At 42.0% G+C, this 27,377-nt stretch overlaps 1 protein-coding gene across 2 annotated transcripts; it reads right to left on the reverse strand.

Annotated features, from left to right (window-relative positions):
• HNRNPH1 (heterogeneous nuclear ribonucleoprotein H1) lies at nt 1-26,555 on the reverse strand. Of its 2 annotated transcripts, none has more exons than XM_073649505.1 (12): nt 26,407-26,555; nt 25,977-26,176; nt 25,748-25,903; nt 21,440-21,583; nt 19,070-19,208; nt 18,428-18,600; nt 18,025-18,096; nt 17,827-17,933; nt 14,432-14,567; nt 10,742-10,825; nt 10,384-10,479; nt 1-501 (listed from the first exon to the last, which is right to left on the reverse strand). In XM_073649505.1, the coding sequence occupies exons 2-12, from the start codon at nt 26,062-26,064 to the stop codon at nt 383-385; spliced, it is 1,314 nt and encodes a 437-aa protein (XP_073505606.1). In that variant the 5' UTR covers nt 26,065-26,176; nt 26,407-26,555; the 3' UTR covers nt 1-382. The 2 variants fall into 2 exon arrangements, with proteins under 2 accessions (XP_073505606.1, XP_073505605.1); XM_073649504.1 differs by having other exon boundaries at nt 10,384-10,482.
• Between the last annotated feature and the right edge of the window lie 822 nt (nt 26,556-27,377).

Genomic DNA, 27,377 nt, shown 5'->3' on the forward strand with positions numbered 1-27,377 from the left:
TATTGTTTTAGAATTTATTGGTCAAGAGTTTGAGAAACAGCTATACATATTCCAGAGCTGGAAGAAACCGGAGAAGTTTGGGGGAAAAAAACAAAACAAAAACCCAAAACAAACCATACCCCTCAGATTTATATGGGAGAAAATAAATGTCATTATGCATTAAAGAATATGGCAGGCACAATTCGCTTAAGGACTGCTAAAGCAAACAATATAAAAACACAGCTACTGAAATTCCTACAGAAAAGCTGGATGTTTTAGTTACAATATTTAATAGCATCTTGACAAACTGAAAACTAAAAAAAAAAAAAAAAAAAAAAGTTATTAAAATGGTCTCACAGTAAGCGGAGTACAAAAACAAAATAAAAAAAAATCAATTTTACATTTAAATTCCCCATGCAGCACTCATGTTCATGCTGCTTGACATTCCAGCAATTCCGTTCACTCCTAGTGAGCCTCGTGTCCCACTGCTGTAGTAACTGTTGTTTAAGCCACTTTGATTTCCTTAAAAAAAAAAAAAAAAAGTTAATAAGCATTCACTTAAGAGAAGTGGGATGAGGAAAAGTAATCAGAAAATCACCTACTGCTTAAAGGGAACTTGTCACCATTAAAATGCAGTCACATCTGCTGGCACCATGATATAGAGCAAGGCGTGCAAGCAGAGTCAGTATAACCTCAAACCTCTGCTCTTTGTGGGATTTTCTGTCCAGTGAGCAGTCCCATCAGTGACTGATTGCTTTCTTTGTATCGGCCTCTAACAGCCACGCGTGGGGCTTCACATACGGCTGTTAACCTGCTTAATGCCATTGGCAATCTGACAGCCATATTCAGAGCACAAGTCAAGGAAGTACAATGCTCTATTCTAACTGCCCCTTACGACTGCCATGACAACCAAGGTCCTGCTCAAGACCGCCCCCCCATCAAGACAGTGCCCCTTTGAACGCCAGCATCTGGCTAGTGTTAACAGTGATTTTTAATATATACAGCAATAAAATAGTTCAAGTCCCTAAAATACAGTGAAAAGCAAAAATGTAATATATACACGTAAATATACATTTTTTTTTTTAAATGTAAAAGAAAAATACAGAAGTTCAAATCACTCAACATGAAATGAGCTCCTTGACCCCACAGGTCTTTCATAAATACCTTTACCATTGAGCTGTAAGAAAGTTACAGTTTAACCCCTTAACATCTGACGTACTAATACGCGTCTGTGCCCTGGGACTTAAGAGCCAGACCCGTATTAGTACGTCATGGCGATTGCGCGCGCACACAGGCTGTGCGGGTGCGATCGCCGCCGGGTGTCAGCTGATAGTACCGGGTGTCAGCTGTGACAATGTGCAGGGAGCGGTCCTGCACCGCTCCCAGCACATTAACCCCCGCAATGCTGCGATCGAAGTCGATCGCAGCATTGCGGGGGCAAGGGGAGGTGATCGCAGATACTCACCTCCTCTTCCGGCTTCCAGCGCTGTCTGACACTGCTTCCCGGGTGTTGCCATGACGACCCGATGTCGTCATGACAACATCCGGGTCACCAGACAGCAGGAAGATTGTTTGGACATGCGCAGTGCATCTCCAAACAATCTCCCTGTCCAGCGCTGACAGCCTGCATGGCATAGGGATGGTGCTGCATTCCTGTGCCATGCAGGCGATCAGAGAAAAAAAAGTGAAAGTCCCATAGTGGGACAAAGTAATAAAGTATAAAAATTATCAGAAAGTGAAAAAAAAATAAAAAAAAATAATCCACTAAAAATCAAAATATAATGTACCCATCAATACATATTCTAAAAAAAAAAAAAAAACACAATAAAAGTACACATAATTGGTATCACCGCGTCCAGAACAACCTGACCTATAAAACTGTCCCACTAGTTAACCCCTTCAGTGAACACTGTAAAAAGAAAAGAAAAAAAAAAAAAAAAAAACGAAGCAAAAAACAATGCTTTATCACCATACCGCCAAACAAAAAATGGAATAACACGCGATCAAAAAGACAAATATAAATAAAAATGGTACCGCTGAAAACGTTATCTCGTCCCGCAAAAAACAAGCCGACATACAGCTCCATCAGCCGAAAAATAAAAAAGTTATAGCTCTCAGAATAAAGCGATGCTAAAAAATATTTTTTTCTATAAAATTGCTTTTATTATGTAAAAGCGCCAAAACCATAGAAAAACAATATAAATGTGGTACCGCTGTAAACGTACTGACCCGAAGAATAAAGCTGCCTTATCAATTTTACCACACGCGGAACAGAATAAAAAAAAAAAAAAAAAAAAAAAACAACAATTCCTGAATTGTTGGTTTTTGTTTATTCTGCCTCCCAAAAATCGGAATAGAAAGTGATCAAAAAATGTCACGTGCCTGAAAATTGCACCAATAAAAACGTCAACTCAGCTCGCAAAAAACGAGCCGTCACATGACTGTCTGCCAAAATCTGGAAAAATTATAGCTCTCAAAATATGGCGATGCAAAAACTAGATTTTACAAAAAAATTTGTCTTTTAGTGTGTGACAGCTGTCAGTCATAAAAACCCCATATGATTCTGGTATTGCTGTAATCACACCGACCCGAAGAATAAAGTCGTCTAATCACTTATACCGCACGAGGAACGGCGTCAAAAATAAACTCTTGGGTTAGGATTGGGCTAGGGTTGTGCTAGGGTTAGGGCTGGGGGTGGGATTTTTTTCAAAAGTAAGAAAAAAAGATGACGATATGGCGACTAGAGTTGAGCGCAAGTGCTCGCTACTTGAGTTTGCATCGGGTGCTCTGGTATGCATTGAGTATCGTGGGTATTTGAGTGACACGCTAAAGTCTCTGCCCCATATGCTTCGCGGCCAAAAAAACTTTACGGGGATTGCCTGCCATGCACGAGCGATCCCCGCATGTTTTTTTTTGGGTGTCTAATAACCGTGAAACATGCGGAGCAGGGACTCGAGCACACGCTGTACATGGTGCATACCTGAGTACCCGATGCAAACTCAAGTAGCGAGCACTTGCGCTCAAGACTAATGACAACTTATTCAATATGATGACCTAATGTAAACAAATTCTGTGTCGTACCTCTGGGTTCAAAATGTTCACTATACACCTTAATAAAATCCTTGAGGGGTATAGTTTCCAAAATGGGGTCACTTGTGGGGGAGCTCCACTGTTTAGGCACATCACGGGCTCTCCAAACGTGACATGGTGTCCGCTAACAAATTGAAGGGAAAATCGTCTCAAATTGTTAGCGGACGCCATGTTGCGTTTGGAGAGCCCCTGCGTGCCCAAACATTGGAGCTCCCCCACAAATTGATTCATAAAAATGAAAAAGTGAAAAAAAACAACAACACTTTTTCAATTTTACTAATCAATTTGTGAAGCACCTGGGGGTTCCAAGTGCTCACTATGCATCTAGATAGGTGCCTTGGGGGGTCTAATTTCCAAAACGGGGTCACTTGTGGGGGAGCTCCAATGTTTGGGCACACAGGGGCTCTCCAAACACAACATGGCGTCCGCTAATTATTCAAGCAAATTTTACAATCAAAAAGTCAAATGGCGCTCCTACCCTTCCGAGCCCTGCCGTGCGCCCAAACAGTGTTTTTTCCCCCAAATATTGGGTATCTGCGTGCCCAGGGGAAATTGCACAACAAATTTTGGGGTCCATTTTTTCTTGTTACCCCTGTGAAAATAAAAAAAATTGGGTCTAAAGTAAAATTTTTGTGAAAAAAGTTAAATGTTCATTTTTTTCTTCCACATTCAAAAAATTCCTATGAAGCACCTGAAGGGTTAATAAAGTTCTTGAATGTGGTTTTGAGCACCTTGAGGGGTGCAGTTTTTAGAATGGTGTCACTTTTGGGTATTTTCTGTCATAAAGACCTCTCAAAGTGACTTCAAATGTGATGTGGTCCCTAAAAAAATGGTTTTGTAAATTTTGTTGGAAAAATGAGAAATCGCTGGTCAACTTTTAACCCTTATAGCTCCCTAACAAAAAAAAAATTTTGGTTCCAAAATTGTGCTGATGTAAAGTAGACATGTGGGAAATGTTATTTATTAACTCTTGTGTGACATATCTCTCTGATTTAAGGGCATAAAAATTCAAATTTTCAAAATTTTCGCCAAATTTTCATTTTTTTCACAAATAAACGCAAGTGATATCGAAGAAATGTTACCGCTATCATGAAGTACAATATGTCACGAAAAAACAATCTCAGAATCAGGGGGATCCGTTGAAGCGTTCCAGAGTAATTACCTCATAAAGTGACAGTGGTCAGAATTGTAAAAATTGGCCTGGTCATTAACGTGCAAACCACCCTCGGGGCTTAAGGGGTTAAAAAAATAAAATAAAAAAAATTATATATATATTTTAACATTTTCTTCAAGAGATAATATGAGATAAAAGTAGTCTGCAAATTCCAGTCTATCCAAGGTGTTGAGAAATGGAGCATCATTTGGAGTCTTCAGCACACATTTTTCTAGATTGGTTTTTAGACGCCATACAACCTCCCATTTGTGACACATTTTGGCAAGTACAGCGCTTAAGGAAGACATGTAGTAGGGTATAAACATTTTTACTTCACAGGCATTTCAAATATTTTTACCAGTTGGCTGTCAAAGTGAAAGATTACTTAACTACATAGTATTGTAAAAAAGTAAGAGTACACCACAGTTTATTAAATTTTTCTGATTGCAACAATCAGCAACCCGCTTGTTGAATCACTCCCCAAACCAACATCTAAAAATTAAAAAAAAAAAAAAAAAAAAAAAAAAAAAGATGCCCGAAACTTTTTTTTAGGTCAACATACCTCACCATAAAACGTAATACAAAACGAAAATAACAGTTCAGCATGAAGAAAACAAGCCATCACACAGGTCAATAGATAGGAAAAAAAATTATGATACAAATCTAAAAAAAAAAAAAAAAAAAAAAAAAAAAATAGAAGACTTGGGTCACCATTTTTAACTCAAATCAACTTCTATTGGAGGATAAATGGCATATAGGGGATCATTTGAACCCCTTGTTGCTGTACAGGGTTGTGGAGTCGGAGTCCATTTTGGTGGAGTCTGTATAAAAAGGACCGGCTCCAAAAATATATATAATAAATTGGGTGCAGTAGTTCAATGCTGTTTGTGGGGAATATTTTTTCATAAGAATTTGGGAAAGTTATGAAATGTCCTATAAATGTCTGTCCTATTCCTGATCTAAGGGTGTAGACCAGGGGTCCTCAAACTACGGCCCGCGGGCCGGAGGACTTTTATCCGGCCCGCCGGGCTGTGGAGAGCGGTATCAGCGCCCACCCTTCCCCCCGCTTTCTCAGAGCCCCGGCAGCCCGATACTTACCTCTCCCCGTGCCTCAACAGATCCGCTGTCTTCCTGGTCTGCGCTCCCTGTGACGTCTCAGGTCAGAGGGCGCGGTGACGTCTTTACACCGCGCCCTCCCGAGTACCGTCACAGGGAGTGCAGAGAGGGACAACGCCGGAGACGCTGGAGTCCGGACCTGAGCAGCGGCAGCAGGCAAGGAGGGAGGAGAGTATTGGATTTTTTTTTTTTTTTAATGTATGGAGGCATGGGACATAATATTAGGGGTGACATCCTGCATGTGGCATTATATGAGGGAGAGAGGTGACATCCAGCATGGGGCATTATATGAGGGGGGGAGGTGACATGCTGCATGGGGCATTATATGGGGGGGGGGGGGGGGGGGGGGAGATATCCTGAATGGGGCATTATATGGGGGGAGAGGTGACATCCTGAATAGGGCATTATATGGGGGGGTGACACGCTGCATGGGGCATTATATGGGGGGGGGGGAAGACATCCTGAATGGGGCATTATAAAGAAGGGGGGAGTGATATCCTGCATGGGTCATTATATGGGGGGGGGGGGGGTGTGACATGCTGCATTATATGGGGGGGGGTGACATGCTGCATTATATGCGGGGGGTGACATCCAGCATGGGGCATTATAAAGACAGGGGAGTGATATCCTGCATGCGTCATATGGGGGGGGGGTTGACATCCTGAATGGGGCATTATAAGACAGGGGAGTGATATCCTGCATGTGTCATTATATGGGGGGGGGAGTTGACATCCTGAATGGGGCATTATAAGACAGGGGAGTGATATCCTGCATGTGTCATTATATGGGGGGGGGGGGTGACAACCTGAATGGGGCATTATAAGACAGGGGAGTGATATCCTGCATGTGTCATTATATGGGGGGGGGGGGGGGGTGACATCCTGCATGGGTCATTATATGGGGGGGGGGTGACACATCCTGAATGGGGCATTATAAAGACAGGGGAGTGATATCCTGCATGTGTCATTATATGGGGGGGGGGGGGGGGTGAAATCCTGAATGGGGCATTATAAAGACAGGAGAGTGATATCCTGCATGTGTCATTATAATGGGGGGGGGGTGACATCCTGAATGGGGCATTATATGGGGGGGTGACATCCTGAATGGGGCATTATAAAGACAGGGGAGTGATAAACTGCATGTGTCATTATATGGGGGGTGACATCCTGAATGGGGCATTATAAAAAGACAGGGGAGTGATATCTTGCACTGGGCATTATATGGTGGGAGAAAGGGAAATCCTGCATGGGGCATTATAAGGGGGAGACAGCCTGCCTATTGAGGACCTATGCTGCCTATTGGGGACATTTACTTGCCTATTGGGGACCTATGCTGCCATTGGGGACATTTACCTGCCTATTGAGGACCTATGCTGCCTATTGAGGACCTATGCTGCCTATTGGGGACATTTACCTGCCTATTGAGGACCTATGCTGCCTATTGGGGACATTTACCTGCCTATTGAGGACCTATGCTGCCTATTGGGGACATTTACTCACCTATTGAAATACAGGTTGATTTAACTTAACTTGTTCTTCATTTTAAATATTGTATTTGTTCCTGTATTGTTTTTTTTACTACAAAATAAGATATGTGCAGTTTGCATAGTAATTTGTTCATAGTTTTTTTTAAAAAACTATATTCCGGCCCTCCAATGGTCTGAGGGACCGTGAACTGGCCCCCTGTTTAAAAAGTTTGAGGACCCCTGGTGTAGACTTTTAGCTGAGATTAATCTGTGCTACAGTAAATTTATCACTTAAACATGAGCCGTGTATGAGGGAGTCTGTGTCATGGAAATTGAGGAGTTGGAGGTTTGGCTTACCGACTCCACAGCCCTGGTTGCTGTGGCCAGGTTTTCACCTTTCTGGCTAGTTTACATTTTCAAATTAAGACAAGTGTCACTTTATGTGGTTATATCTTTTGAATACTTCATATTATATCAGTCACCCAGACTGTTTTTTTTCCTTCATCTCCTCCCCAGTGGTTCCGACTGTTATAACCTTATTTATTCATCATAGCCATACGAGGGCTTGTCTTTTTTTGAGATGAGTTGCAGTTTTGAATGACATTTCCTTTACCATATAATGAACTGAAGGGAGAGGGGGTGCAAAAGGTTTGAAGCATTTCCCCATTTTTATACTTCAGTGGTTAAAAATTGAATTTCTAAAACCCATAAACCTTTTATTTCTCCATCCACAGACCTGGGAGAGGTCTCTTTTTATGTGACGAGCCATCCACATGTGCCATGCACATGCTGCGGAAATTTCCGCTGTGGATTATCATTGTGGAAAAAAAAAGCAGCACTACCAATTATTTTGCGGAAGCACTGCGTTTTCGCCGCCATTGACTTGCATTGGAACACATGGAATCCACATCCCTGCATCTGTCCATGCAGAATCCATGTGTTTCAATGTGCAGATGGTACCCAGGTGTGGAGGACAGGAGACTCTCCTCTGTACCCAGGTACCATAGAAACTGTAAAAAAGAATAAAATAAAAAATATGTTATATTTACCTTACGGCGGCTCCCGCTCTCCTTGTCTTCACTGCCTGCAGTTCGCGATGGACTGAAGGACCTGCGCTGACGTTATAGTCATGTGACGGGTCACGCGACGCTGACATTGGCAGGTCCTTCAGTGTACCGCGAGCTGCCGGCAGCCAGGATGGAGGGAACCAAGACTGCGGGGGCCATCGGAAGGTAAGTATAATATTTATTTTTAACACTCTCTCGGGTCACACTATATAAATTCATGCTGGTTGCATGGATTTATATAGTGTGACCAAGTTGTCAAGCACTTTCAAAGTGATGCTAAAATCGCTTGGAAAGCGCTTGTTAACCTGTATGCGGAAATGCAAGTGAAGAACGCTTCACTCCCGCTTGTCCCTGGCAGGAAGAACGCATGTACAATCCACATGTGTTCTTTCTGCCAGGGAGATGCAGAAACTATCAGGAAAAATCCGGAGCATTTCTGCATCGTGGACACCTAGCCTAAAGCATGGGCCCAAGTAATTTTAGATTGAGATCAGACTTTTTTTTTCCCCCCAAAACAATGATAAAGGTTTTAAAATGTATTTTCGAATAAGGAAAAACAAGGTTTGGAGAGGAAGGGGCTCTTATATAATTTAAAACTTTTCTTTTCTATGTTAACTTGTAGTTCAGTTGGGGACTTGAACCTCCAAACATTTGAGTGCCCATTCTATAAATACTCTGGTATGCAGAGTGCAGTTCTAAGCCCTTGCTCAGACTCAACTTCACAGGGGAACTAAGATGGCAGCCAGTGTTTTTGTGCTTTGTTAACAGCAGCAATCGGAGCAGTGAAGAAGTTACAGGCAGATGCTGGCTATGTAATACAGTCGGTATCTTCTACATATGAAGTGGGCTCAGCTTTTGAGCCAGCTCCACACCATACAGCCTTCAGTGAGGAAAATGTATTTAACCCATTATCTGCCAATGTCCTTTTTTTGGGACGCCTAATTTTTTGCTTCTAGCAGCTAAGATTTTCTAATTGGGTCCAAAAAAAACAAAAAATGAAAATTGCTAATTTGGCAAGTAATGGGTTAAGATGTCAAAATCTGTCAGCAGGTTTTTGCCATCTCAGCTGAGAGCAACGTAAGGCTATGTTCACAATTGCGTTTTTTTATGATCATTTTCAGCTGCGTTTTACAGTACCAGCAAAATCTGAGATTTCAGAAATCTCATGCACACACCTTAGTTTTTTTTTGTCCTGACTTTTGTCAAACCGCTGCGTTTTTGTAAAATGCATGTTACTTTCAGTGTTTTTCACCCATAGAAAGCAATGGAGGTTGAATCAGGTTATTTTTTTATGCACCAAACTTTTATCAGCATGCACAAAAGACAAATGTACCCTGACAAAAAAAAAAAAAAACAGTAAAAAAAAATACCACAAACTCCGCAAAACCTGCTTTTTTGACGTTGCTTCTTTATTGCCAAGAGAGCAGGTTTTGCTTGAAGAAAAAAAAAAAGCAACATCTGAACATAGCCTGAGGCTATGTGCCCACAATGCTGAAAATTTCTGCATGTTCTTGGCAGTCAAAAATGCGGATTTTACATGCGTTTTTGCAGCGTTTTGACATGCAGATTTAACTTGCATTTCTTAAATGCATTGGGACCTCAAATCCGCATGCAGAAATGCACAAATAATGGACAAGCTGCGGAAAATTCTGTAGCATGGGCACAGAACATGCAGATTTTCATTGGGGATCATGGGGCATGGATTACCAAGCATTTACACTGCGAAATTCCGCAGCAAAAACGCTTGAAAAACGCATAGTGGGCACACAGCCTAATGTAGGTAGAGAGAAGCTGAATCCAATGATGTATCACTTAGATTACTGGTTGAAGCAGTTCTGACACAGAGCTTTTAAATTTAGAATGAAACAGAGCTGAGAAAGCTACCCCCGTCCACACCATGCTCTCTGTGTACAAAGAGCCATAGACCAGAGGTGCTTATCACAGGAGGGGGTGCTGATGGACTAGTCAGCAATGCTAATCTCTTACTGATGAATCCCTCAGTTAGTAAACAACAGCATTCAGTTTGATAAGTGATATACTTAACTCAGTTTCAGATTGCACAGCAAAAACCTGCTGAAAGATTCTTTTTAAAAAGGGACAGTCAGCAGAGTTTGACTGTTCGAACCAAGTCCCTCCACTTCATGGCGGAGCCAATCATTTAAATACCACTGCTTATTTACCCTACATCACCACCCCTTCCCCTCTCCTTTGATTGGCTCTATGAAGCTAGAGCTGTCAGAGGGAAAACAAGCAGTTGGGAAGGTGTATTTAAATGATTGGCTCCGCCATAAAGCATCGAGGCCTGTACTTTGTTTGATCAGTTATTCTGTGCTGATAAAATCCCTTTAAAACCCAAAAGCCATACAACAACAAAAAATAAGTTGATAACTTTTGTCATATGTCTAAATCATTCTTTTGTTACTATGTAGATAGGCTCAAAAATGAGCGAGTGTGCACGAGCACAGATGGCACTGAAAAACACATGCATCACAGCACTGTAATAAGACACTTACCATAACCACTTAAGCTGGCTTGACTTCCATATCCTGCACCATAACTGCCACTCATTGCTTGTGATCCAGGACTGCCATAATTTGTTTGTGCGCTTGCTGCTGCAAATTATTAAAACAATACAACTTTATTTTTAACAAACTTCAGCAAAAAACACACACACGTTGAATGCCACAGAAAGCTTTATAGAAAATATAGATATACAGCAAAAGATGTGCAGTAACCAAGGAACTGTTTTAATACAACACTAACCAGAAGACAATCATAAACCAAAAGCCTAGTGATATTTATGCAGTATTTTGAATCAGTTTTAAAAATTAACGTAAATCTAAAAGCACACAAACATGACTTAACACGTACCAAGTCCTCCCATAATCTGGCTACCGTATGCACTGCTAGATCCACCAGCTGTTGAATTAAGAAATAGCTCCACATATCTGTGTTCTGTAAAGAAAAAAATATATATATTTTTCAAAATTAATATAAACATTTAACCCTAAGGACCCAGATATTTTCATTTTTTGCACTCACTTTTGTATTTTTTTCACCTTTCAAAATCCACAGCTCTATTTTTCAGTCCACATTAGCCATACAAGGGCTTGCTTTTTCTTTTTGGGGGACGACTTACTTTTTGAATGACACCATTCATTTTACCATACTATATATTGAAAATGGGAATAATTTCCAAGCAGGGTGAAATGGGGGCTGTTGGAACCACATGATGGCTGATTAATGCTACGTTCCCACGATGAGCTTTGGACGCTGGAGAATTTCTTCAGCTACCATTAAATGAAGTCTCTTACTTAATTTAAGTCACTAACGTTTTTTTTCATTGCATTTTTTTTAACAAGCGTTTGTCAGTGTGTTTTTTTCGTCTCTTTATGGTGTGTCATGCTTTAAATAAAGCAGCTTTGTGTTTGATCCTTCCTGGTATTTGGCTGACAGAAATTTGATATACTTTAGGTGTGGATTACATGCGTAATTGACGTGTTTCTGCAGCAGAAACACAAACTGCATGTGCATTCTTTGATTACCTGCGGATTTTCCGCATCTAATGCAAGTCAAAGGGGAAAATCCACACAGAGAACACTGCATACCTGCAAAAGAAACTGACATGCTGAGGATTTGAAACAGGCTCTGCAGGTCAGCTTATGCTAAGTAAATGCACAGTGCGCATGAGATTTCTACAAATGCCATCCACTTTACTGGCGCTGCAAGACACAGCATTTTAGGTCACGTGGGGAACGTACCCTAAATCAGCAATTAACTGTCAGGAAAGATGCGGTTTCAGAGTGTGAGCCTGCATCAAAGGCACACGACATATGACATACATGTCATGTTGTGAAGGGGTGAAGTAATTTTAATTCTAATCACAAAAAAAACCCTTAAATTTTTTTTTTTATATATAATGCTATATTTTAATCATACCTATTCGCCCTTTACATTCCCTACATTATATACACAGCTCTGCTAGATGCACATTTACATACATACACTATACATTACAATATCTTGCAGTTTCTGATCGGGACTGAATAAAGGCTGCAAGAGCTAAGCAGCCCACACAATTACCTCAAGGACCTTTCAGGTTATGTGAGCCATCACATGATCTGAAAGGTCCTTGAATTACTCAAGTAGGAGGTCCTTCAGCCGCTCAGCCTCCATTCAGATACACATGGCTTCCTCTCCTGTTCTGTATCGATCACAGATCAGTGCAGGAGGAGAGAGGCAGCTCTCTCTGATCAGGAAGGACGCAGTGTCTGATCTCCATCACAGGAAGCTGCCTCCGGACTAAAAAAGAAGCACACACTTAAGTTTTTCTTGATAAAGAATGCGTCTTAGGCTGCGTTCACACATTGCGTATTTTCGCGCGCTTTTTTGCGCACGCTTTTTCAAAATACGCAATGTGCCTTGTGTCTGCCAGCAAAGTGAATGGGAAATTCACTTTGCCGTTGAGACACTAATTTTACGCAGCGGGAAAGCGCAGCTGCGTAAAGAATTGGCATGTCAATTCTTTACGCAGCTGTGTCCTGCGCTTTCTCACTATTGTGCCCATTATAAGCGCTGGAATTCCGCAGCGGTGTTCACACACTGCGTAATTCCAGCGCTTTTTTACGGAGGCGCAAGACAAACTATGGATACTCACTTATCCGATGGATGGGAGAGGCATCCAGTCCCGCGCTTCCAGCATCAGCCGGTGAGCCGATCAGCTGTTAGCTAACCGGCTTGTAACCGGCCAATCAGCTGATTTACAAGCCGGTCAGCTGACAGTCTGCTGATCGCTTCACGGCAGATGCTGGAAACCGCGGGACCGGACGCCTCTCCCATCCATCGGATAGGTGAGTATCCATAGTTTTTTTCTTTCAATAACTTAAGCAGTGTATGTACTGCAGCCAGAAGCTGTCTTTACATACACTGCTAGGGGGACACTCACATACACGACACATACATTACACACACACACACGTGTCCATGCTCATCACACTTCATTTCTCCTGCACCTCAGTAAAAAAACGCAGTGTGTGAATGGAGGTGCTTTTTTTACCTGCGTAAAAAAACGCAGGTAAAAAAAGCAGGAACATACACGCGCGTAAAAAAACACAGAGAAATACACAATGTGTGAACGCAGCCTTATAGTGCGATAAATAGTGTATACTGCGGTACTGTTGTATATAGTACAAGAGATTGGACGACTGAATGTTCTAAGTACCCTAAAAGGGATAAGCAAAAAAAAAAAAAAAAATATGTGTCCATGAAACTCTGATCGAAATCTAAAATTAAGCTGATAGGTAAACTGCGCAACAACAAAAAAAAGTGGAAAATAGAAAAATTATTTCAAGATCGATTCAATTACGTCAACACATACTGATAGGGAATGCAGATTGTGAGCTCCAAAGGGCACAGTGCCGATAATGTCTGCAAATTGTCTGAACTGAAAAGTGCTGCGGAATATGTTGGCGCTATATAAATAAGATTACTACTACATATTTGGAGAAACATATTACCTACTTTTACCAAACAGTAAATACCCCCCCAAAAAGTTGAGGAATTGATCCCCCCTCCCAATTTCACTGCACTTTCCTACCCCTATTTATTAGCATGAAATGGTATTAATTGTGCCATTCGAAAGAAAGCAGGAGAGCGAGAAGAAAATGTTCGAGAGAAATTGCAAGAAATAAAGACCGCAAAAAGGAAAGGGTGACTGATATACCCACACCTACCTACATGTATGTATATTTACATTCATACACCTGCACATCTTTTATTTGTAGCTTTTATCTACACTGCTCAAAAAAATAAAGGGAACACTGAAATAACACATCCTAGATCTGAATGAATGAAATATTCTCATTGAATACTTTGTTCTGTACAAAGTTGAATGTGCTGACAACAAAATCACACAAAAATCATCAATGGAAATAACATTTATTAACCAATGGAGACCTGGATTTGGAGTGACCCCCAAAAGTAAAGTGGAAAAACACACTACGGGCTGATCCAACTTTCATGTAATGTCCTTAAAACAAGTCAAAATGAGGCTCAGTATTGTGTGGCCTCCACGTGCCTGTATGACCTCCCTACAATGCCTGGGCATGCTGCTCCTGATGAGGTTGCGGATGGTCTCCTGTGGGATCTCCTCCCTGACCTGGATTAAAGCATCTGCCAACTCCTGGACAGTCTGTGGTGCAACGTGACGTTGGTGGATGGAGTGTACATCCCATCAAGAAGGTGTACACAGTCCAGAAGTAGTGAGGTTACTGTTGCACCAACCACCAGATTGCTGCGACTTGTGATTGGCTACAGAGGTCAGCCGACTTTAACAGCACATAATCTGATGTGGTATGATTATGCACTGCTTACTTTTCTAACATACCGTCTCCTGAATATTACTTTGCTCATACAACCCCTTTAAGCCCTGGAAATGATCTCTTGCATCTCAAAAAAAAAAAAAACACCACACAACGTGTATGGTGGGAAAACCTGATGCACAAAATCGTGTTTACATAATATAGTCAGCTTTGCCACAGAAATGTATAAATTGTTACTTACGCATATTTGCTTTATCTTTGGACATTGCAGCCACAGCATCTTCATGAGTAGCAAACTCAACATCAGCTTCTCCAGTTACTCTGCCATCTGCTCCTATTTCTATGTGAACTCTGACTGGATTCAATGGAGAGAAGAACTGCAAACAAAGAAAGAGGCTTACTAAAAGCACCATACTATTATATACAATGGGCAGCCAGTAGTGGTGTATGTCCTATAGCAAGTATTTGTAGAGCACCAACAGGAGGTGGGCTGAAGGGTGCAGTATTTCTGTAAACTTGTTTACACAGAGGGAACCTATAAAGGCTTGATAATGCTGTTAACCTGCAAATATAGGATTAATCTGTAGGTTAATATTTTCATAGATACCTGGCCTTTGTGCACAAAGTGCAGCATCTGGGAGAAAATGTACTTTATTTTTCTTGGGAACTGAAGGCTTTCAATCACACAGCCGCTGCTTCAGTCTCTGCTCACAGCATTGGGATTGGTGACTAAGCCCACCCTAGCACTGACTGACAAGTTGTTCAGCATTGAGTCAGTACAAAGTAGGCCATTAGTGCTGGAGCGTGCTTACAGCCATCACACTCAGTACGGTGAGTGGTGACCAATTTCTCCAGGCCTGCCTGCATGACTGAAAGCTGGCAGCTCCTGGTAGGAATGAAGTCCTTCGTAACGCTATTATCCCTAGATCTGCAGATTGAAAAAAAAAAAAAAAAAAAAAAAAAAAAAAAAAGTTATTGGACCCGACAGGTTCCCTTTTAATCCTCTCACGATCTTGAACGTATCCATACGTCCTGGCTGGGAAGGGGTTCTTGACCTAGGACGTATGGTGTGGGCACAGGAGTTGTGCCTGTGTGATCGCCGACGGGAGCTTGGCTTACATGACACCAAAACCCAGTTCTCAGGAAACGGAGTGGGGTTGCCTCTCCCTGCTGATCGACGCCATCAGCAGGTCCCAATTATTGCCATGGCAACCCAATGTCATCATGACGACCGCCTGGTTACCCAGCTACAGAAAGCCTGTTAGACCATGTTCAGAGCTTCTGTCAGTGCAGCACTGACATGTATAAAGCACTGAAATGCATCAGTGATAAGAGTTAAAGTCCCAAACAGAAACAGTGTGACAGCAGCCAAAGAATCACTGTAATCACACAGTCCTGAAGAATAAAGCCATGTAATCACTAATACCGAACGAAGAATGTCACAGAATATAAACAAATCCAATTCTTGACCTACTATTTGTTCATTCTGACTCCCAAAGATCGAAGTAAGGCTCGGCTCAAATTTATCCTGTGCTCTATGCCGAGCGCTTACACCAGGGTTTCCTTGTAAATCTCTGAAATATGTGATTCAGGTGGAACCCCTGGCGGAAGATTCCCTATGAAGTCATGTCTCCAGAAGAATGAACTGGTCACTACAACATCCACTGCTGCTTGTTTCTGGAAAACACCCATGGAGTCAAATCACCACTACACCTGTACATAAAATCTTAAAAGGGGTAGAATTTCCAAAATGGGGGTCACTTGAGGGGGATTCTGCTTTTCTAGTAAGCAGGGGCTCTGTATATGAAGTCTGCAAACTATTCTAAGAAAATCTGCGCTCCAGGAGGCAAACAGCGCTCCATCCCTCCAGAGTCTCGCTGTGTGGCTTAGTACTGTACAGCCACAAATGGGGTAATTCCATATTCAGCAGAAATTGTGGGACAAATTTTGTTCCATGTGAAAATTTAAAACCTGGGGCTAAAACAATTTTGGTGGTACAAATGTTATTTTCTCTGCACTGCCAAATGGTATAAAAGTATGTGACACACATGGTGTCAATATGATCACGGCACCCCTTGATTAACTCAGAGGTATATTTTGTAAAATGAGGTCACTTATGGGGAAGGGGGGTGGAAGCTCTGCTGTTTTGGCATCACTGGGACTTTTCCAGTGGGCCATGGCACCCGTAACTAACAGTAAAATCTGCACTTAATTATGGCGCGCCTTCCCTTCTGAGCTTTGTACTGTGCCTGAAAAATAGTTCCCGAGTACATGTAGCGTACTGGCATACTCAGGAGAAATTGCACAAACTGAGAGGTCCATTTTTTCCCTATTAGGACAAAACAACATTTTAGTGGTAAGAATGTTACTCTTTTTTCTCCATCTAATGGTATTAATTTCTGTGATGCACATGTAAAGTGCTCACTGCAACCCTAGATGAAGTCATTGAGGGGTGTTTTTTTTGTAAAATGAGGTCACTTATGGAGGGTTTCTGCTGTTCTGGCACCTCAGGTGCTCTGCCAATGTGACATGGCACCCTCAAACCATTCTAGCAAAATCAACTCTTCTTCCCGTCAGCTTTGCACTGTACCTCAAAAGTAGTTTTCGACCATATATGGGGTATCTGCGTACACAAGTGAATTTGCATGGTCCATTTTGTGTCTGTTACCCCTTGTGAAAACGAAAAATTTGGGGCAAAACCAACATTTTTTGTGGGAAAAATACATTTTTTTTTATTTTCACAGCTCAACATTATAACATTCTCTGTAGTACCTGTGGGTTCAAGGTGCTCACTACACATCTAGATAAATTCTTTAAGGGGTGTAGTTTCCAAATTGATGGGCTTAAACAGTGGAAACCAATCAGGAGCTCTTCAAACGTGACATGGAGTTCACTAAGGATTCCAGACAATTTTGCATTACAAAAGTCAAATGATGTTCTGAGCCCTACCATGCGCCCAAACAGTAGTTTTCCACCACATATGGGGGTATTGGCATACTCAGGAGAAATTGCACGGTGCATTTTATTTTGTTACTTCTGTAAAAATGTTAAATTTGGGGCTTAAGTAGCATTTGTGTGGGGAAAAGTAAAAATATATTGAGGACTTTGATGAGTGCAGTTTTTAGAATTGTGTCACTTTTGGGTATTTTCTGTCACATAGGCCCTCAAAGTCCCTTCAAATGTGAAGTTATCCACCAATTCTTCCTGCATAGAGCAAGATGATCTCAAACCACCTTGAGAAAGATGTGCACCTAACTGGTTATTTCCATTTTTTTGGGCAAGAAAATAGTCAAGTTTTCCTGGTTGGGAAATGCGACCTATTTGTAGTACTGGAAGAAAACAGCTTCCTTAGATGTAAAGGCAAACTAGTCCATGACAAATAGGGTGTGTCTCAGTGCCTAAGGTCTGGCATACATGAAACCAACTTAGAATACAGCTTAAGGCCCTTTCACACTGCGCTTTGTCCCATGTTCAGTGGTATTGTCAGGGCTTACATACATATTCCCCTGCAAAACATGATTTGGGCGTACATGCGCCGTTGACTAATTTTGCCGACAGTCAACGTGTGCTCTGTCATGCATAATTTTTGTGCCTATATGCCTACTGGAGGCAGACACTCAAACGTAGTAGACTTACAGTATATATATCAGTTTCGGTTGCTCTGTAAGGTAGACCTCTCATATGGACGCAGTGACCAGTTGTGCTTTGAAAGCTAGATCCATCTGCGTATCTATGGTCTGAAACTGTTGGTAAAAAAATATAACATGCAAATGTTAAGGGCAAACAAAGGTGACACTAAAAAGAACGTGAGGGAGTAACAGCCATAAGACATACCTCTTCCAAACCTTTGGTCGGCACCAAATGCATATTCATTGTATCCGTTATATTCCTCATAACCACTGTAGCCTGAAGAACAGAAAAACATGTCATTTAAAATCCACAGTATAGACAATTCACCATGATGCTGTGTGATTAAAACGTCAAGGCCTCCTATTTCAGCCATGTATTTTAATTACAACCACCCCCCTTTAAACATTTTGTTAAAATTCATTTTAAAATCTAAAAAAACCTGTAATTTTCTAAGATTTGTTTTAAGTGAGCCTGAGGAGGTTTTCCTGTAGTACACAACTAATGAACTATTTTTGACATATTGTTTAATTGCCAGGAGTACTGGGTGTGAGACTTCCCATATTAGATCAAACAGGTTGCAGAAGTCAAGCAAAAACACCAAGCTTACCTCCACCATATCCACCACGCCTCATTCGATCAAAACCTCTTCCCAAATTATTGTAACCTCTCCCCATACCAGGTCGATCATACGGCCCTGGGCGCTGCATGCCAAAAAGCTTTCTGGGAGGATCATAGTGTGTACGGACCTCTGCTCTACTGCTTTTAAATATTTCTATATACCTGGAAAAGTAGGAAGGAAAGCAGAAGTGTAGTAAAATATATATTCGCAAGCTACTAATGCAATTCAGTTATGTGACAGTATAAATTTAATCTACATATGTTTTAACAAAAATGTAGCAAACACTTACTGTAATCTTAACATTTGACCATAGATTGGGTCTCAGTATGGTGCATGAGTTATTACAACATAATTAAAATAGATAACATTGAATCACACATGATCTGTATATAGTCACAGGTACAAGTAAACCCAGTGTGACAATGTATCAATTGCATTTGATACCATATACTATACATAAATAAAACAGTCAATCACATTTTCTTATGGCAGTACTAATCTAATTTCATGATATCGTAAAGCCAATAAATTCACTTTAGAACCAACTCATACACATTACAAATTCTAAAATATTGTTAAAGTTACGCATCTATACCATAAGAAAAGTGACATCCAACCATCCATCCCCACCTGTGCCCTATTCTCTCCTTGTGTTTCTTTAGAGCCTTTTCAGCTATTTCCTGTGAAGCAAACTGCACGAAGGCCTCCCCCGTACTCCTCCCCTGGAAGTCCACCGGCAATGTTATCCCATTTGGCACGATTTCCAACCCTTCAACCCAAGGACAAATAACCCCAGTGGGGGGTTAACATTTTATGTATAAATATTTGTAAAAATAAATTACAAGCCCAGACAGACATCTTTCTTTTCGGTTTTAAACACCACATAAGGGCAGCAGCAAACATTTGCATTAAATCAGTTTTCTTAAAAATAAAAATATGATTAAAAAAAATGCTTTTCAAGAAAATGCATTTAAACAGTAATTAGGCCTCCCCCACCAGTTAAAAAAATGCATTCATTTTCAATGAAAACCCTGAAGCTAGGGAGCTCTGCCATCTCTGGCGGTCCTTTTAAGAATGAATGGAGCGAAGTACCGCATGCTTGATCTACGCTCCACTCAAACAGAGCTTGGGATAGTGGCAGTATAAAGAATTAAAAGTTATATCCTTTCTTATGGATAGGGAATAAATTCTCATGGTGAAAAGGCCCCCATACGCACTAGATTGTAGTTGGCTGAACTCTTATTTTTGTGAAATTTGCAGACCATCTATTATGTATGGGTGCCTGCTGAGAGATAATGTGGGAGAAGAGAAGACCCAGGCAACGTAAATTTAAAAAGTTAACCAACCCTTTAGTTCTGCAAGCAGATAAGCTTCAGCCAGAAAAGGTCTGACAGACATTTACCCTGCAACATACTCGTTAATAAGCCTAGTAAAAAATGCTCATTTCACGATTACCTTGCCGTGTGAATAGGCTGACTATCACAACGCTTGTCCATTGAGTGAAATGATAGTTTGTGCAGAGTAAAATACCAATGTTCCTGAAGGTGCATAGTCCTGTGTAAACAGGACTCACATTGCCAATAACCATGGCAACCTAATAAGATTGGTAAGTGGGCATTGTTTGCTTTGTCCTGCCTCTGTAAACAAACAGATTTACCAATCAATATGACTGTCGATCGGTAAGGAGTTTACTGATGTGTTTGTATCAAGCGGCAGGTCGGCCCATGTAAATGGACCTTTACTCCGTTGCCTATTAAACCAACCGGCTGTTTAAATGTCTATTTACATAGGCAGATCAAAATAAACGATACACATTGAGCAATCTATAATGGATGGCTCAGTGAGCATAGGCTGCTATTGTTTTTGGCAACACTGGATGACGCACAGCCAAGAACGATCATCTTTTGTGCAGCGCAAAAGATTGTATCACACAATGAAAGTGTATGGCTTGTTCAGCAGCCTGTTAACACTACGATACAAAGATGATTGTCAAATGAAATGTTTTTAAGAACGCTCCTTCACGGTTATCTTGCAGTGTAAATGCAGTTTAAATTTTCCCACACTCACCGCTCTTGGCTATAGATAGTTTAATATTTGTAATGTAAATATTTACCAGTTTTTGGAAAGGAGGGGTGTAAGTACACAATATACCTTTAAAAACAACGTTATACAGTAAACAAGTTTTCTTTTAAGAGACTATTAGGTCACTTAAAGGGATAGGTGATAACTTGTTGATCGTTGACAGACGGGCACCCCCACTAGAACAGGGAATTTTTTATCCCAAACTTAATCCCCATTAGAATGGAGTAGCAGCGAGCAAGCCCGACCAACGCTCTTAGGGCAGTAAAAAAAACCAAACCTGAGCACAATGCTCACAGCCCCATGGGGAAACAAATAGAGCAGCTGTCGAGCATGCACATTGCCACATTCTACAAGGGTTAAAAGTGTCCAATTCTGCCGATTAGTGTGTCCCTGCAGTCACACAAGCAATAATTACAGCATCATCACCTATCTTATAGACAGGTAATAGTTTATATTACCAGACCATCCCTTTAACAGATATTAGATGTGGAGCAGTGGAAATCTGGGTTATAATTAAGGAAATTAAAACTAGTATCTAAGACAAAGTTTATCGTTTAAGTAAAATCTAATGCAACAATACTGTATGTTACTTCAACATAATTACATTTTTAAGCTGTTATATTACACATACACATTCTGAAGGCTGTGATTGGTCTTAGCCGATCCTTTACCTTTGTGTGTATTTTATACAGCTGCATAACATAAGCACTCCTTGAACTAGTAATATGAACAGCAACAACATTATTGGATTAAAAATTGCTATGATGAGCAATAAAAAAAAACTCTAGAAAGATTTTGATACCTTTAAACCAACGGTTAATTTTCTAATATACTTTGTTAGAGAAGTTGCCTAACTCATTATTACCATTTAAAAAAACAAAACTAAAAAATAAACCTCCATTAAAATACATCCTGTACCTGAAAAAAACTGAACTATTTCTTCCTTGCTGCAGCCAAATGGCAGACCTCTTAAACGAACAAAGCCATCATTGGCAGTGTCGGGACTGTTTGGACCAGTGTGCTTTAAAACCCAGTCCATTTCAACACTGTTGGACTTGAAAACTGGAATAAGAAAGAAATAATTAGTGAATAATGTAATTGAATAAATAATCATAATTTATGTTTCTTGTTCAGCTATACAAGTTCTGCTTGCTACTCCTTCCAGTCATCTGTGCTATGCTGCAGTAGGACGAGCTACAAGCACGGCCACTTGGCATTGATTGATATCAAAACAGGATGTACAGTGACAGTTACATGCCCGTCCCCTTCAAGAAGAAAAAGCATGGAAACTGGCAAGGGATTGGTAATTTTTTTTTTTTTTAAACTAAGCAGGAATGGACAATTTTTAATAACACATTTTGTACCACCATTAACTATAAGTAGCCATAAAGAAGTCTTTAAAATTACTTTGTAATTTACGTCAATGAAAAATATTGTGCCATTTGCAAGGTAAATAAATACCTTCCACGCCTGGGGAAAATGTTGGAAATGCTTACAGAAACAGAATGATGACATGGTGTTCCTGAGCAATATTGGCCAATTCCGCTGTGGAAAAGCTTAAACAAAAACGCTTGGTAGGTGGTCTGCCATGGTCCCCAATGATAATCTGCTGTGCACATGCTGCAGAAATTTCTGCTGCGATTTATAATTGCAGAAAAATCTGCAGCACTACCATTAATTTTGCGTAATCGTGGCGCTTTCGTCGCCATTGACTTGCATAATATCCGCATCACTACATGTGACATGCGGATATGAAGCGATTCAATCTGCGGATGGTACCCGGGTCTGGAGAAGAGGAGACTCTCCTCCAGACCCGGGTACCATAGTACCTGTAAAATTTAAATAAAAAAAATAGACCTTATACTCACCTTCCGATGGCCCCTGGTCGCCTTAGCAATGAGTCCTGGCGGCTCGCGATGGTCTAAAAGGACCTTCCATGACGTAGTTTAGTCATGTGACAGGTCACACGACCGCTGACGTTGGTGGCCGCGTGACCTGTCACATGACTAAATGATGTCATGAAAGGTCCTTTTAGACCACCGCGAGCCGCCCAACACACCAGACGGACCGGAGAAGGATACCAGGGGCCATCAGAAGGTGAGTATAATGTTTATTTTTTACCATTTTATTCTTTTTTTTTTTTAGCCATTAACTTGGTCACACTATATAAATCCATGCTGTTTGCATGGGTTTATATAATGTGACCAAGTTGTCAAGCACTTTCCAAGTGATACTAAAAATCGCTTGGAAAATTGCTTGACAACCTGCATGCGAAATCGCATGTGCAAAACGCGGGACATACGCTTGTCCCTGGCACAAAAACGCATGTAAAATCAGCATGTATGAGGCAGTCGGCGGTGTCATGGAAACTGAGTGTCGGATGTTTGGCTTAACGACTCCACAGCCCTGCTTTTAATAGTATCATAAAAGTGGACCTAAAGCTGAAAGACAATGGATATCAACCAACCTTACCACAGCTGTAAAGTGCAAATTCTCAAGACAACCAGTGCTCCAAAAAAAAAAAAAATCTCACCTACAGATCTTGAGGTCTCTCTCCCAAGGTAACAAATGGACCAAAATAGTGATGGAACAGAACCTAGCACTGGATAATCCTGTTATGCCCCATGTAGAGCTCCTGCCTTTACAAGGGCAGTACCCACTTGTGGTACTAGCTCAAAAATACCCCAAGGTGACCCTCCCTACATGTTTCCTCCTCATTACTGAGGATTCCTCATGGGAATACGTGACTGTACAAAAAAGGGAGGGGGGTATAAGTGGGGACCTGCAGTGGCAGGGGAACCCTATGCAGATTTGCACGGTGCTGCAAAATCTTCATACTCCCCTGAAGAATACTCAATACGGAGGAGAAAACGTGTAGGGAGGGTCACCTTGGGGTATTTTTTGAGGCAGTGACAAACGTGGGTACTGCCCTTGTAAGGGCAGGAGCTCTACAGCGGGCATGACAGGATTATCCAGTGCTAGGCTCCGTTCCATCACTACTCTGATCAAACCATTTTTATGAGCACTGGTATGTTACATTTGTGGTAAGGCTGGTTGATATCCATTGTCCTTCAGCTCTAGGTCAACTTTTAATTTCTTTGTAGCCATTCTCTCCCTGCTATAATATTATACTGGACTTGAGAATACATTGGAAGCCCTATACAACTTATGATATCAGCTGAGATTTAAGAGTCTATAGATTAAAAAGGAACATGTCGCCAGAAATAACACTATTAACCTGCAGATATGAGGTTAATCTGCAGGTTAATAGTGCTATTATGCAGCCCAGCACCTGCATGCAGCGGGGAGAAAAAAAATCTTTAAAATGTGTTCACTGTATGGTATAAAACAATCTTATTCTTGAGGTCCGTATGATTTATACCACAAACAGATTTATACAAGGCTTTTATTTTTAGGATTTTCTAACTAAACTTTTTTTATTTTTTATTTTATAAAAGATGATTTTTTTCATTGTCATATTAAGGAGCTACAATGACTTGTGGGATGAGTTCAAATCTTTGATGCTGTACTTAACATTTTGGAATTGCTTTTTATTCAGAATTTTCAGGGAAAGAAAATAAGGAGCAATTACACGTTGGAATACACAGTCATGTAAATCATCAGGATACACCACTGGCAGATCCCTTTGCAATTGCCCACCATTGTGCTCGATGGGAGACAAGTCCGGAGATGCTTCAGGCCATGGTAGCATGTTTTGGCCAGGCAGACAACCAACAGAATTACGAGCAATAAGCTGCCTGGCGCCGAGTTGGAAAACAGCTCCTGGACCACTATGGAGAAATGGCCATATAACTAAAGACTACAGGAGCTCGGCTGCTGTACATAATGAGGCCTCAGACCATCAGGTGTTTTCATGACATTGATCCAGACATCCAACTACAGGTGATCGACTAACCTCATGCCACTGATCTAAAAAAGGATACCATTGTGTAAAACCGCAATGGAGGTCTATCCTCTATAGTGTTGAGTTCCGCTTTTGCCTAGGACACAATTATTGGTCTTTGGAGATTGGTCTGGAGATCATGTGGGCAACGGCATGAAGAGGCCTGCACAAGGGAAAGTGTCCCCGCTGCAGTTTTTAAACAACGCCAGGAAGTATGGTGCTACTGTGAGCAGCCTGTATTGCCTCAACGTGTACACTAGCCAAACCTCATCCCAGGTACACCAACAGCGAAGCATTAGATTAGATGGTGGACAGAATGGAATAGCCATTTCTCTAAAGACTCCCAAAGTGTGACTTGTCTACCATAGAGCAGCACATCATTGATTAGCAATTGAGCTACCAGCTGCAGATCTTGAGATATAAGAGAAAAATCTCCCACTAGTGTGCTCACAAGCTCTTTCTTGTCCACCATTTGGCCTTGCTTTCTGCCCCCTGTTCCGATCAGCACTGTATCCTAACTACAAGTCCCAGGATTCCCAGCAGTCTGGCTTCTTAGTGGGTGGTACATCCAGGCCTTCATGGGTGCTGGAGTGGAACTATGGAGTTTGGGTTTACTGGGAGGAGGATCTTCAAGAAGTTGTCCACTACTTTAAGAGACCCCCAATGTATTAACCGAGTGATTATAAGATGTTTTGTAAATACCTTGCCGTGTCCTCCTTGCCTGTGAACAGCGCCATCGTGGGCCGCTCAAAGGCATCACGTGACCCCCCCACTGATGTCACGTCAAGTGAGGCGTGACAGCGCTGCGTTCCACAGTGGACGCCGGGCTTTGGGCAGGGTTACCCCGCGCATCACACACAGCATCCACCGCGCACTTTTCCAATGAATGAGGAGACGGAGAGCGCGCGGTGGATGCCGGGTGTGACACGGAGGTGGGGTAACCCTGCCCAAAGCCCGGCGTCCACTGTGGAACGCAGCGCTGAGTCACATGATGCATCTGAGCGGCCAAGGATAGCACCGCTCACAGGCAAGAAGGACACAGCAAGGTATTAAAACGTCTTATAATCACTGGGTTGATACATTGGGGGTCTCTTAAAAAGTAGTGGACAACTCATTTCAGTTGCCTCTTGTAGAGACCAGCAGCTGAGGGAGGAGGCCATGATCCTGCCGCACAGTCCAGAACCTATCCAGTATATTACAAGTCTGCAGAAGACAATGCAGAGAGGCTCAGTGACAAGAACCTTCCAAGAGCTGCAGGCTTCAGTGATTGACGGCCACGATGACACGACCTGCCCGATAGGCGGCAGCACCTCTGCACTGACCTTCCACATATCTGCGGCCCATGGTTTCTCGGTCTTTCTTCAGACCAATATTCAGATCCTCTTCGCTTTCAAACTCGACAAACGCCTCTCCGCTCGGCCGGCCTTCCCGGGTGTAGATGAAGTGGACGCCGCAGGTGCCATTCAGGATCTTACACTCTGAAGGAACAACAGACGGGCTCTCAGCACAAAGCCCGCGCTCAGCACGCGGCAGAGCAGCCATTGCACTCACCAGCGAAGAAGCTCTCAATCTCCTCTGCAGAGCACGACCACGGCAGCCCGCGGATCTTCACAACGTTGCCTTCACCGCCTTCAGACATTTTCTCCCTCACAGACGACGGACAGGGAAGGGCGGAATGTACAAGCACGTGACTGGCTGTTTCGTCACAAAGACAAAATGGCGGCGGCGGCGGCGCGCTGCGAAGCCTGAACCTGCAGCACAACGTGAATACAATACAGAGGGGGAAACAATCATCATCGAGGCGGCGTGCACGTCCAGCATGGTACGCTGCCGGGCCAGAGAGACGTCTGCGCAGCGGCACCCCTAGCCATACAATAAGCCTACACAGACAGGATATCAATACAACACGAAGAAGCAGACTACACTGCTCCCAGCGCGCACAGCAGCTCGGCTCCAGGCAGCTCGCACAGCTGGCTCTCACCTCTAGTACAGCACACGTCTCTCTGACCGAGAAGCAGCTCTGGAGGGAGGCGGCGTGTAGACTAGGAATGCTGCGCATGTGCAGTGACACCGCCCCGCCTCCTGGCAGGTTCTCAATACGTCATGGACAGTCAGGGCCTTACTTTGGAGGGGTGCACATTGTAGTTAGTCTGCACGCTGTCGGGATTCTAATGTGCCTTAAGGGGGCAGGCGTGTGACTGCAAGTATGCTATTTCCATACATGCAATCACATGAGGACTAGACATGCGCAGGCTCGCTCAATACAAGCGTCTTAAGTGAGGCCGGGTACATCTAGTTGGAATGTGGTCGGTAGTATGCAAATTGCATATTTGCTGTCATATTACAGGCCTCTGCCGGCTTCAGAGAATCTTGACACACGCAGTGAGGATAGGAGCGAGAGAAGCCTGACCAAACCCTTTGAAGAAGCACTCCCATGGACCATTTGCTTTTTCTTCACCCCCGCGGGTGGTTTGCACATTAATGACCGGGCCAATTTTTACAATTCTGACCACTGTCACTTTATGAAGTAATTACTCTGGAACGCTTCAACGGATCCCCCTGATTCGGAGATTGTTTTTTCATGACATATTGTACTTCATGATTGTGGTAAAATTTCTTCGATATCACTTGCGTTTGTGAAAAAAATGGAAATTTGGCGAAAATTTCGCAATTTGCAAACTTTGAATTTTCATGCCCCTTAAATCAGAGATCTGTCACACAAAATAGTTACTAAATTACATTTCCCACATGTCTACTTTACATCAGCACAATTTTGGAACCAACATTTTTTTTGTTAGGGAGCTATAAGGGTTAAAAGTTGACCAGCGATTTCTCATTTTTCCAACAAAATTTACAAGACCATTTTTTTAGGGACCACATCACATTTGAAGTGACTTTGAGGGGTATTTATGACAGAAAATACCCAAAAGTGACACCATTCTAAAAACTGCA

This window comes from Phyllobates terribilis, unplaced genomic scaffold (genome assembly GCF_046119375.1).
Source record: "Phyllobates terribilis strain yellow unplaced genomic scaffold, ASM4611937v1 Scaffold_10__3_contigs__length_209671492, whole genome shotgun sequence".
Classification (NCBI taxonomy): domain Eukaryota; kingdom Metazoa; phylum Chordata; class Amphibia; order Anura; family Dendrobatidae; genus Phyllobates; species Phyllobates terribilis.

Bases quoted from the DNA above. Each gene is read 5' to 3' on its own strand.
- HNRNPH1 (XM_073649504.1), bottom strand. From the start codon at position 26,064: ATGTCTGAAGGCGGTGAAGGCAACGTTGTGAAGATCCGCGGGCTGCCG. The intron at 21,584-25,747 runs GTCAGTGCAGAG...TTCTTATTCCAG, and splicing joins GGGCCGCAGATATGTGGAAG to TTTTCAAGTCCAACAGTGTT. The intron at 18,601-19,069 runs GTGGGGATGGAT...CTACTTTTCCAG, and splicing joins AAGGAGAGAATAGGGCACAG to GTATATAGAAATATTTAAAA.